Below are 12,491 nucleotides of genomic sequence, written 5' to 3'. Positions count from 1 at the left end.
TCATCACACCCAACACTCAACAACACACACTCCATATATGGCCATCGCTTCTCGCCCTCAGGCTTCTTATACTGTGGTAAGTAATATGCCTTTAATTCTGGGGGTCCTTGACATGAAATAGTTTAGAGAACCGCCGATAAAGAAAGGTTTTTTTTTCCAGAAATCTGCCAGGATTTAGAAGACATTTTGTAGAACCTGATCTCAGGTCAGAATGGCTTAATTACCAGAGCCGAGCCGTGTTCCTGTTGGAGTCGTGTGGAGCAGGAACTGGCCTTTGAACGTTACGTACCTTGTAATTGTTGGAGCGGGGGACGAGGGGTTCACGGTGCCCCGGCTGAACTTGGCAGCGTCTCTGGTGTCTAAGTGTGGGGGAGGAGGGTGAATTCTCCCTGGCACGCATGTCGGTGAGGGCTGAGGAAGCGGGCCAAGACGGGCTCACACAACAGAACCAGCCCACGTCCATCTATAAAGGGGAGAGAGAGAGAGAGAGAGAGAGAGAGAGAGAGGGAGAGAGAGAGAGAGGGAGAGAGAGAGAGAGAGAGAGGGAGAGAGACTGAATCAAGCCGCCTACAACAAAAGTTTTTATTTTTTGTTTTTTTTACGATCCGTTGTTATTTTCAGCGGGGCCTGAATACTACTGTCAGAGAACCGCTTTCACGAGGAAAATTGGTCTTTATTTGAACACGTATTGATTTGTCGTCACGTATACATTGTTATAGATCGGTGCGTATATGCGAGTATACGTTGCCAATTAAGTGAGATGTGCTATACGCCGTTTAGAGTCATTCTGAGTGTCTTATCTTGTTCAGAATTCTGTGATTCCTGCATGCTCCTCACAATGAGGCTTTTGTGGTGTTCCGTGGGAGACGAGAAGCCGAACAGTGCAGAGAGGCTAGCACTCTGCAAAAGAGAGAGCATTCACCCCGCCTGTGAGCCAAAAAACATTGTTGCACGCACCGTCGCACGCACGCTCGCACGCGCACAGCCGCACACACACACACACGCAGTCACGCACGCACGCACCATTCAACTACATATACGGAATGATACGATTAAGCAACTAACATCCAACGCATGTTTTAAAATGCCGCAGGGGCTAAAAGACTACTGCTCAGCTGGCACGTGTTTGTGACTGGCATTTTTGATCTATATAGGGAAGAGAAGTGAATAGAATCAGGAGGAGCAGTGGTGGAAAAATAACTCACATTTCAATGCTAAACTATTAGAAGTACAATGTGTCGATCGCGACACATTGTGAGCTTGTAGATCTGCTATTTCCAAATGCCAAAAATGTAGATAGGGCTGAAGTGGTTGCCGGTCACCGGTGCTCCACAGGGGACTATCTTATCCCCCTTACTTTTCTCCTTTTATACAAATGAATACCAGTTAGTCCAGGATATGTTTAATTTTTTCAAATATGCGGATGATTATGGCCCTGGTTGCCTTACTGAAGAAGGGGGACACAGTGGGGGAGGAAGCATACAGAGCTGTTATCTCTTCAGAACTGGTGCGATAAAAGCTCCTTTAGTCATCAATGTGACAAAAACAAAAGAACAAAGGAACCTGTGCAGTCCATTACAATTGGTGGACAGATAGTGGAGGTAGTAGACACTTTTAAATACTTAGGAACATATATTGACAGCAAACTCAATTTCAGTGAAAATACTGACCAGATTGATGAGTCGCTCGCAGGTGCAGAAATTGATTGGCAGAATCGGATCGGGCCAACAGTGCCGGAGATTAGCTGGTAACGGACGGACGGCCTGGGGGAGACAACACAAACATGAAGGGAGATGATGGCTGACGAGATTCAGAGCGGGGTAACACTAAAGTAACCGGCCCTTCACTGTTAAATAAATGCAGGTTTCATGTTGGGTCAAATTGATTAACTGCGTGAGCCACGCATGTTTTACACGGTTTGAGCAAGTGAGATTGTCCGTCGGGTGCAAACGTAGTCTTCTAGACCTCTACCTCTTACCTCTTACCTGTGGGGCCTAAAGGGTGACAGGGTCCTAGGCCATTTCATTATGGACTGGGAGCCCAATATATGTTGCAGACATGTTTACACTATTTTACAACAGTAGCTACTTATATTTTGTTATTTAGAGCTGTGATTATTTATTTAAAAAGCACTGTTCTGAGCCAATGTTCGCCTTGGAAAAAAATAATGTAATCATCCTTAACCTTTAAGCTAAAATAATTATGACCGGGGACTTAAAATCATTCATTAAAATCAATTAAAAATGATCTCATTTTAATGGATGGCCTTCATGCCCTGGCCCTCTGCCTTGTGCCATCAAAAGGTTGACCACACTAAAGGCCAAAGTGGCCTTCTGGCCCCTAAAAAGGATGACACTCCTGGCCTGGGCTATAGAGCCTCTCACACTATGGCTTTCTTCAACCGGAAACACAGCTGTAGAGAAGTTCTCTGCGCCAAAAACGCAACCCCCCTCCGGCCCCCCACACCCCACATGTTATCTCCTATACCAGTGTAATTCACCCATTAATCAACTTAATGGAACATCCCTGAACCAAACAACTGTGTTCTCGCCCACAGAGAGACCCCGCCCACAAACACACACACACACACACACACACACACACACACACACACACACAGTCACACACACACACACACACACACACACACACACACACACTTCCCCATGGGATTCCCCTGACAGGCGGGATACCCTGGCTCATAGCCAGGCCGGGGAGAGGCCTGCTCATCCGTCAAAACCCCTCCTCTCCCCCCACCACCCCACCCCATGACACCCACATGGTTGCACCACAGGAAGGTTACGCGTTGGAGGTAACCTCTGTCAGTAGGGGGGGGGGGGAGCTGCGCAGAGGGGGCGGATAAGTCAAGTGTAAATGGTAAATGGTGCATTTATATAGCGCCTTTATCCAAGGCGCTTTACATAGATTGTGCATTACATTCACCCATTCATACACCGATTGCGGCGGAAGCCATGCAAGGCACCACCAACCAGCACATCGGGAGCAATTTGGGGTTCAGTGTCTTCTTGCCCAAGGACACTTTGACATGTTAGACAGGAGGAGGAGCCGGGATTCGAACCACCGACCCACGGATCATTGGACGACCTGCTCTACCTCCTGAGCCCGGTGGTGCCGGGCTCTTTGCACCCATTGGTTGCAGTTTGTTGGTTGGACAATACATTTTTCCCTTCATCCACTATAAATAACGTGTTTCAGTTGCTTTGCATTGATATCCTGTGTATTATTTTAAACTTCAAAAATCACACCCATCACACTCTGATTTTGTCAACAACATTGACATTCCCTGCTCGGACAGACCGCTCAAAAAGGAACAGCATAGTGACCGGGCATATTGTGTTGGTTTTGCAACACAATACAGTTTCAGTTAGTTATGCTTTTTATTATTAGTTTCTATTTAGTTAATTTGCTTGTAGGTCTGCTATTTTTGAAAAATCGAAAAAACGACTGACATAGAAACATAGCTTTTTCGGGAAACTGTCGGGATTTAGAAGACATTTTTAGAATCTGATCTCAGGTCAGAATGGGTTCATTCAATGCTTTGGAGTATATAGCCTACACATGCCATTTAGAGAACGCTCTCCAGATGAAGGTTGAATGGGGCGAGAAGACCCACAACGAGGGTGTGGCTGAACCAATTTGGTCCTACCACGGCAGACAAATCCAACCAATCACAGCAGAGGAATCTGAATACATTTCATGTGCTCGTTTTGGCCCGCACACTATATCCCATTGGCAATTCACCCCCCCCCCCCCGCTCTCTCGGTCTTTCCCTCACAGGAGAAACATTATCCGTGTCCGTTCCTCGTGCACGCGGGGACCGCATGCAAGCTCATCCCCATTCTGCCTTCTAACCCATTCTGACCGGGCACCCATTTTGGTGTTGGCATCATGTTATGCTTTAGCTATTGAAAAATAGCAGATCTACAAGCTCGTATCGCGCCACCGAGTGGCGCGATACGAGCTTGTAGGTCTGCTATTTTTGAAAAATTCGAAGAACGACTGACATTTTTAGAATCTGATCTCAGGTCAGAATGGGTTAATCAGACCAGTGTGTGTCTCGTGGAAACCTCGTATGAATCTGATCTCAGGTCAGAATGGGCTAAACAGGCGATGCTGTATAATTGCTTGTCAGACCTGTCCACTTGCCTGTTATTTTTGTGTTGTTCCCCGTTGTCTTTTTTCCCCCCTCTCCCGCCTGTCTTCTTCTTCCAACTCCCCCCCCCCCCCCCCCCTCCTCTCTCTGTCTGTCTCTGCTGCCAAAGCACATAGTTAGAAGTAAAAAATGAAATTACGGGCAACGTCTCTTATTATTGAGATGTCAGCGCTGACAAACTCCTCCTCTCGGCCCACATGAGCTGCTCATCCACTAGAAGTGTGTGTGTTTTTGTAATGCTATACTTACGAGGTGCCCAACTTACTTACTATGTGGGTGTATTCAGTGTGCGCAAGACCCACATGTCTTTTTTTTCTAATATATATATTATTATTTTTTATCCCACGATTTTGTAACCCATTTTTCACCCCTGTGTCAATCATCTAATGTGATCCTGGGCTCTACACACCCTCCACCAACCTAGTCCCCATATATGGGGGACAAGGGGAGACCAACCTAGTCCCCATATATGGGGGACAAGGGGAGACCAACCTAGTCGCCATATATGGGGGACAAGGGGAGACCAACCTAGTCCCCATATATGGGGGACAAGGGGAGAGCAACGGACTTGAACTCATGCTTCCTTCATGCCCGAGTGTCCAAGTTGATCCTTTACACCTGACAGGGGGGAGTTTCCCTGGTTGGACGTATAGCGCGTGGAAGGAACACGTTATTCCAACCAGTTCCTTTCCCCTCCATCAGGCACCCCGGCTGGCCAGGGGGAGGCAGTTTAGTGACCAGGATTACTGCATGTTTTTTGTGAGGGTACCTACCCTAGGGGACACGGGGAGAACATGAAAACTCCACATGTCATTCGCTGATGTGGCAGTCAGCTGACCAATTGGGCGGGCTACTTAAAGGGACACTTCACCCTTTTTGCAAAAAAATATATGTTAATGACGTTTAGAAGCTTTAGATCACTTTCCTGGGGGTATTTATGTGTGTAATATGTGGTTTTAGATATTTTAGATTGTAGCAGTGAGCCTGTTGTCTCTGATGTCATGGACACTGGGCTCACTTCCTTCCTGGACTACATGTTGTCTCAGTAAGACAGCTCTCCCCCCTATCCACAAGGAGGAGCAGTGCACCAAATAATTATGGGAATTGTAGTCCAGGAAGGTAGTGAGACCAGTGTCCATGACATCAGAGACAACAGGCTCACTGCTACAATCTAAAATATCTAAAACCACATATTACACACATAAATACCCCCAGGAAAGTGATCTAAAGCTTCTAAACCTCATTAACATATATTTTTTTGCAAAAAGGGTGAAGTGTCCCTTTAAAGGACAACTTTAGTTTTTTTTCAACCAAGGTTCATGTTTTAGGTGGTTATTAGAGAAAGTAAAAGATGAGTGTAATTTGTTTTTCCATTTGCTGCTTTCTTTCGTTTTTGACAGAGGGGGGCAGGGGCATTCAAGCATGGGGCTAAATATGTATTTCTTTACAAAATGTTATAGCGATTTATTATTTTTATTATTTACTATAGTCCTATTAGACCCCAAGAGATTATATTTGGCCACAAAAGATCACAGTAGATCCTGTGATCTTCTGTGGCCAGATGTAATTTTTTTTGCAGTGAAAAGGGGAGGTGCCGGGGAATGAGAGAGTTGTGATTTAATTTGCATCACAGCGAAATGTTGCGCAATAACAGTGTGTTTGACAAAAGTATTATTTGTACAGTAAATATGACAGTTGCGTGGACCGTGGATGCTACTGTATGTAGTGCAGCTGAGTAGATTCTGGGAGCGTGCAGATTTTATTTTATTTATTTATAGAGAGATGTGTGCTAAACAGTGTGGTTTGGTAGGAGAAGGAGCATGGATAAACGGCCATGTGCTCGTGTACCCCCTGTCTATTATAGGGTAGAAGGATACCTTCTAAATCAAATTATTGTACTGGAGTAAAAGTACAATATTTGCCTCTGAGACGTAGTGAAGTGAAAGTAAAAGTACTGGAACTTGGAAATACTCAGGTAAAGTGAAAAATCACACTCGTGTGAAGTGAGGGGAAACTCTTAGCGTCACATACCGGCATACATCATTCATACATCACATTCCGTGCTCAGCCAATCGGCTGAGCACATTCCACGTTCAGCCTAATCAGCTGAGCACATTCCGTGCTCATACACACAAACACACACAACTGTGCATTCCATTCCGTGCTCACACACACACACACACACAAACACAAAGCTGTGCATAGGTATTTTTAAGGGGCGATAGCCCTCAAAAATACCTCAAGATTGTACTCAAGTACAGTACGTAGGTAAACGTACAGTACTTTCCACGTACACATATGTGAAGTCATTTATAGATGATGTAGACCAGTGGTTATCGAAACAAATGTGACAGAATCCTTTTAAGGACGTCCAGTTCCGTATGCATTGTAGTCAGCGGAACCCCAATGCACACTCTCAAAGTTCCTAACTATCCTCAATGGCCACCACCCCAGGGATCCCAACAAGGACCCCTGTATTTTACAGCAACTTGGAGGGTTTAAGTGATAGCCTCAAACATGACATCCATTCATCCATCTTCAACCGCTTATCCGTAGTCAGGTCGCGGGGGCAACAGCTCCACCAGAGAGCTCTAGACTTCCCTCTCCAGAGCAACATTAGTAAATTCCTCCTGGGGGATCCCGAGACGTTCCGAGGCCAGTGAGTCGATGTAATCCCTCCATCTGTGCCTTGGTCTGCCCCGGGGTCTCCTCCCAGTGGGACGTGCATCGAGGACCTCCCTAGGGAGACGCCCGAGGTAAATAATAAAAAAACGGTAAATAATTAAAAAAAACATCAAAAAAACACAAAGGTCTCCACCATTGCAGTCATTTTCCGCTTCCAGGCCCAGTTGATCTCCTTTACAGACACGTGTTTCCTCAAGGCCTCTTCCTGTAACTATAGAAATAGGATCCAGCAGGAAAGCCACGCACATCTCAAAAAAAGAACAAAAATACGCACAGGGGAAAGGAGGCGTAGTTTGCACACCGGTCGTCTTGAGCTCCAAACTTTTATTTCACGAAGAGGAGGATTCAGCGTTTCGAGCCCTTCCTGGCGAAGACCCGTAAGGGGTCGAATCGTTGTATCCTCTTCATGAAATAAAAGCTTGGAGACCGGGGTGTGCGAACTACATCTCCGTTCACCTCTTCCTGTTAACTGTCAGTTCCTTTACACCCCCCTAAAAGCCTCTCTTCTTATGTTCATTCTTGACGGAGATAAACTGGGCCCATCCATCTGCGTTTCAATTCTCGTTGATTCTCGTTGATCGATATATCGACGTTTCTTTTCTCCGACCAATGATGCAAAGTTCAGTCGCGGGTAGGTTTTCTATACCGCTCGCCTGTTCGCAGCGGCTGGCTTCCTGCTGGGGCATCACCGAGCACATTCCTGTGCCCTGCTTGACGTCCCTTTCCGAATCAAGGGAGCCCCTCGTAAAGGTGAGGGAAGTGTTCTTCCGTCTCCTCCGTTCTTCTGTTCTTCTGGAACTTCTCCGTGGGCTGCAGCGAGGACGACGCCCGGTATTTGACGGTCATGGCCGCCAGTTCCCACCTGAGGTCGTGCGGGAGTCCTGACTGATCCAGGTTGTACACGATGACCGCCACTTTGCACAGCGTCTTCAGGCCCGGACTCAGGTCCAGGATGTGCAGGTCGGACACGTCGGCGTCATGTTCGTCTTCGAGATACACCGGAACGGTCGTGAATCGGTATCCTCCGAAGAGGATGACGTGTTCTCCCACCATGCAACAGCACATCCTGTACATCCACGAACACGGGCCTTTCCCCTTGGGTTCAATCTTCTTCCAGGAGAAGGTCTCCGGGTTTAACTTCCACAGATCATTGAAGGTCCGGTCCAGGAGAATGTTGTGGCCACCAAATATGTACAGATCTCCTTTGTAGGCGAGGGCCGAATGACACCAGCGCCGTTCTGGAAGAATCTGTGCGGACGGTGTATTCAGCCAATAGTTGGTCTCTGTGTCAAACACTTTGATGTTGTAGTCATGCTGGTCCCCCAGGCACCCGAATACAAACATCTTCGTCCCGATGATGGTGGCAGAGTGACACGCCAGAGCGAGCACCGGGACCCCTTTGGTGTCAATTAAAGTCCAGACCATGGTGTTGGTGTCCAACTTGTACATGTCGTTAGTGCATCCAGTCAGCTTGTTGAACCCTCCCAGGATGTACATGACCCTCCCCAGGACGCAGGCCGAGTGGCCCCACCTCACGCCCGGGATGGCCCCGGAGACCCTGGGCCTGAACCAGCCGTGGGTCTGGATGTCAAATTCATAGAGCTTGTTGCAGTACTGCCCCCCCCAGATGTAGATCTTGTCCCCTATCAGCGCGGCCGTGTGGCCCCAGCGCCTGGAGGGCACCTCGAGGGCGAGCTGCGCCTTTCCCGCCGTCGTCACCGGCGGCAAGTTCATCCAGCGCAAGGACACCGTGTTGAAGACGTGCACGCTGATCTGACCCATGTCGTACGTGAAGGTCTCCCCGTCGCCGTAGCCCCCGAACGAGTACACCTTGTGCCCCACTGCCACCGCAGCATGATGGGTCCTCTTCGGGCCTTTCTGATGCACAGTCCAGCGCAACATTAACGACAACGATTCATGGAGACTTCACGCGTTCTGCAAGGAATGTCCGACCGTGGAACGCGCCAACGCTTATATTTGGTTCCGAGCGGGGCACAAACGGCAACACGAAGCTCGGCCAATCCATGAAGCCAGGTGGTTGGGTTTGCCCCAGAGGCGGAGCCATTGAAAGGACAGTTCCACCAATGTGGGGGCGGGGGCAGAAAACAGCCCGGTCATGTGGTTCATGTAACTCGTTTGTCACTCTGGAGCACATAGACTCCAAAGCATTCCGTAGACTTCCGGTTCAGCCCTTTGTCACTCTTAGCCAATAGAAGCCTATGTAGAAGATTCGCCATTGGACAGCGTTGTCGTAACTCTCTCATCATCATACTATAATTCAGCGAATGTCTGAATGTCTGAATGAATGTCACTGACAGAGCGTTATCTCATCATTGGCTGCACCAATCACTCCCACTTTTCACACAGGCATGGACCATAATTATATGGAGGGCGTAACGGAGCCGATTGACACATTAATGATTAATAATGAATTTATTAGTGGATTAAAACAGCCGTTTACAGCCGTGGTCTTTATTCGTGGTCTATCTCCGACCGAGCCACACTATTAGCACACATCTCTCCATGCCAAAAAAAATCTGCACGCTCCCAGAAGTGACCTAGGCTACTTTTTACAGACGCAACTGTCATATTTACTGTACAAATATTGTTTTTACATCACCACACGATCCCATGGGCAATGCGCCTGGGTGCAGTACCCCCCGCGGCCACAAGATGGGGCAAATATCTCACAACGGGTAAGGGCTAGTCTATACAACTCTGGGTTGGCCAATCTGGGACGATTAAGAGCTGTTGACCACCATATCAACCCCAGCCCAGGGGTTGTCAATTCTCCACAAGCTCTGAAGGGTCCCAAATGGACCCTTCAGGGCCTGTAACTCAGAATGTACAAAAGGAACCCACTGTACACTCTAAACAAACAAATTAAAAGACCATAGACTTGGGGCTGCTACTCTTGGACGGGAGTTCAAAGTGCTCTACACAAACCTTCAAAGGCCATAGATTTGGCTGCCTTATGACGTAATTCCGAAAACCAGACAGACGTTGGAGGGCCTAGATCCCCTCAAATGCAAAATAAAATGCCTATATATTATGGTGACATTTCACCTTCCCTCTCAGCTCAAAGACACGTGCCCACTTGGTATGTCGTGCGCCAAATCCATGTGTAGGCCTAATTACTTACTAGCGACTTGTGTGATATTTGGGGACGGAGGAATCAACAGATTTGGGATGCGTGGCGTTGGGTGAGAGTGTGTGCGTGTTGGGAGAGGGTTATATGCGTATGATTGATATTCCCATTAGCTGCATGACAAGGTGAAGACGAGGCCCTGATAATGAATTGTGACACATTAATGAGCTTGTCTAGCACAGACAATACTTGATCAGCCACTGTGCTGCCCCCCGCCCCATTTTGACATTTGAACCATTCACTGGTGGGAAGTCGTAGAGTTTGGTAGAGTTTGTCAATTCAATGCTTAAAGGGACACTTCACCCTTTTTGCAAAAAAATATATGTTAATGACGTTTAGAAGCTTTAGAACACTTTCCTGGGGGTCTTTATGTGTGTAATATGTGGTTTTAGATATTTTACATTGTAGTAGTGAGCCTGTTGTCTCTGATGTCATGGACACTGGTCTCACTTCCTTCCTGGACTACATGTTGTCTCAGTAAGACAGCTCTCCCCCCTATCCACAAGGAGGAGCAGTGCACCAAAGAATTATGGGAATTGTAGTCCAGGAAGGTAGTGAGCCCAGTGTCCATGACATCAGAGACAACAGGCTCACTGCTACAATCTAAAATATCTAAAACCACATATTACACACATAAATACCCCCAGGAAAGTGATCTAAAGCTTCTAAACGTCATTAACATATATTTTTTTGAAAAAAGGGTGAAGTGTCCCTTTAAGGGTTGCATAATATGCTGGGTATGGTTCCTTTTGTACACTCTGGTATACTAACAGCCGAGCACACATCACCACCCGGTGTTAGCCACACTGCACTGGCTACCCATCAAGGTCAGAATAGCTTTTAAAATCCTTTTAACCAGCCTGAACGTTTAGCTCAATCCCCTGGGCACCTGGGCTGCTGGGCCAGCCTGACGGCATGCTGTGGGTTCGACCCCCAGGTGTGGTTATATATTATTCAAATATGTCTTCCCTGTGTATTTTTTGGTTTCTTCCTGTCAAAAGGCCCAATCGAAATAACACCATTTTAGTGACATCATCATATCCCTAATTGTGGGGCCGAGGCTTGAGTTTACCTCTGAACAGCACTCAATAAATCAATAGAGACCTAATCTATCTGCAATTTCAATGTTGATTCTGTGGATTGTCCCACTGGACCACCTTGGGGCTTAACAGGTTAAGTACAGGTGGGTGAACTTAACCCATTTTGGACTACTAAAGGCTACTAAATCAAACCTATGTTTCTATGTCAGTGGTGCTCAACCTTTTTCATGTCAAGGACCCCCAGAATCATCTCTATTGGGCCACGGACCCCCAGCTCAAAATATGTAGTTCCAGGGACCCCTGGAACTACTGGAACTATTAATTGAAAATATATTCAATGATTTGCGCCACATTTTAACGATTTTTCAAAAATAGCAGACCTACAAGCTTGGTGGCGCGCTATATGAGCTTGTAGATCTGCTATTTTTCAATAGCTAAAGTATGACATAATGCTTGAAACACCAACAGCCCAGAATGGGTTAATGAACTGGTGGGTGTGGCCACATAAAAACATTACAAAATTCACACTACTATTTTGAAATAATTCTTCCTCCTTGTATAATCATAATACCTGATGATCATTCAGTGATTTCACTTACAGTAATTCAAATATCTATATATATATATAATATATTTTTTTGTTTTGTTGTGATAATAATCCTCTCTACTATAGAGTGTGCTGACCATATAAGGAGTTCCTCCCTGTCCCCAGTTAACCCCTGGGGGTCAAAAAAACGTAGGTTTCGTTTTTGACTCTCTATCCTGATTGGACGAAGGCTTAGGTCCCACAGCCAAAAACGAAACCTAAGGTTTTTTGAGTGAAATCACTGAATATACCTTTAAGTAAAACATTTCAGTACTTTTTTCACCACTGTTTTGTGGGACATTGTGGGAGGCAACAGTCTGGCCACGCGAGACTGTTGTTTCTGTCGACTAAAACTAAGACAACCTGTTCGTCGACTACCCTTTTTCCACTGACGAAAACTAAATGGAAACTACATGAAAACTATAAGCTATGATGACTAAAACTAAGACTAAATATAATTGACAATTTCGTCAACAAATAAAAACTAGACTAAAATGTTAGGAAGGGACTAGTGGACAAGAGATCCATCATCCAGTACAAGTCATTTTACACTTGGTTGCATGTGCAAAATCAGTCATTATACGACAGCACCAAGGCCCGCCAAAACACATTTTAGTCGACTTAAATCACCTGTAGATTTAGTCCACTGAAATATTATGATATTTAGTCGACTAAAACTAGACTAACGCTAAAACAATCCAGGTGACTAAAACTAAATGAAAACTATTCAAGAGACTATGACTAAAAAAACAAAAAAATTGCTGGCAAAAACAACACTACTGCCCAACTCTGCACTCATGCACGGAACATTTCACGCTCTCGCGAATGACACCCCTGACTCGCCATTACGGTAGCAAC

The 12,491-nt window shown here is 46.2% G+C and overlaps 1 protein-coding gene across 1 annotated transcript; it reads right to left on the bottom strand.

The window, feature by feature from the left end:
* Positions 1–7,588: 7,588 nt before the first annotated feature.
* On the bottom strand, positions 7,589–8,761 carry LOC308311850 (kelch domain-containing protein 3-like; the record flags this gene model as incomplete). Its single annotated transcript, XM_080758625.1, has 1 exon — positions 7,589–8,761. One exon carries the CDS (start codon positions 8,759–8,761, stop codon positions 7,589–7,591), a length of 1,173 nt encoding a protein of 390 aa, XP_080614751.1.
* Between the last annotated feature and the right edge of the window lie 3,730 nt (positions 8,762–12,491).

Source organism: Protomyctophum bolini (genome assembly GCF_963924005.1).
Source record: "Protomyctophum bolini genome assembly, chromosome: 24".
Classification (NCBI taxonomy): Eukaryota; Metazoa; Chordata; class Actinopteri; order Myctophiformes; family Myctophidae; genus Protomyctophum; species Protomyctophum bolini.
The sequence above is the reverse complement of the archived record's forward strand: the minus strand, read 5'-3'. Positions and strand labels throughout refer to the sequence as shown.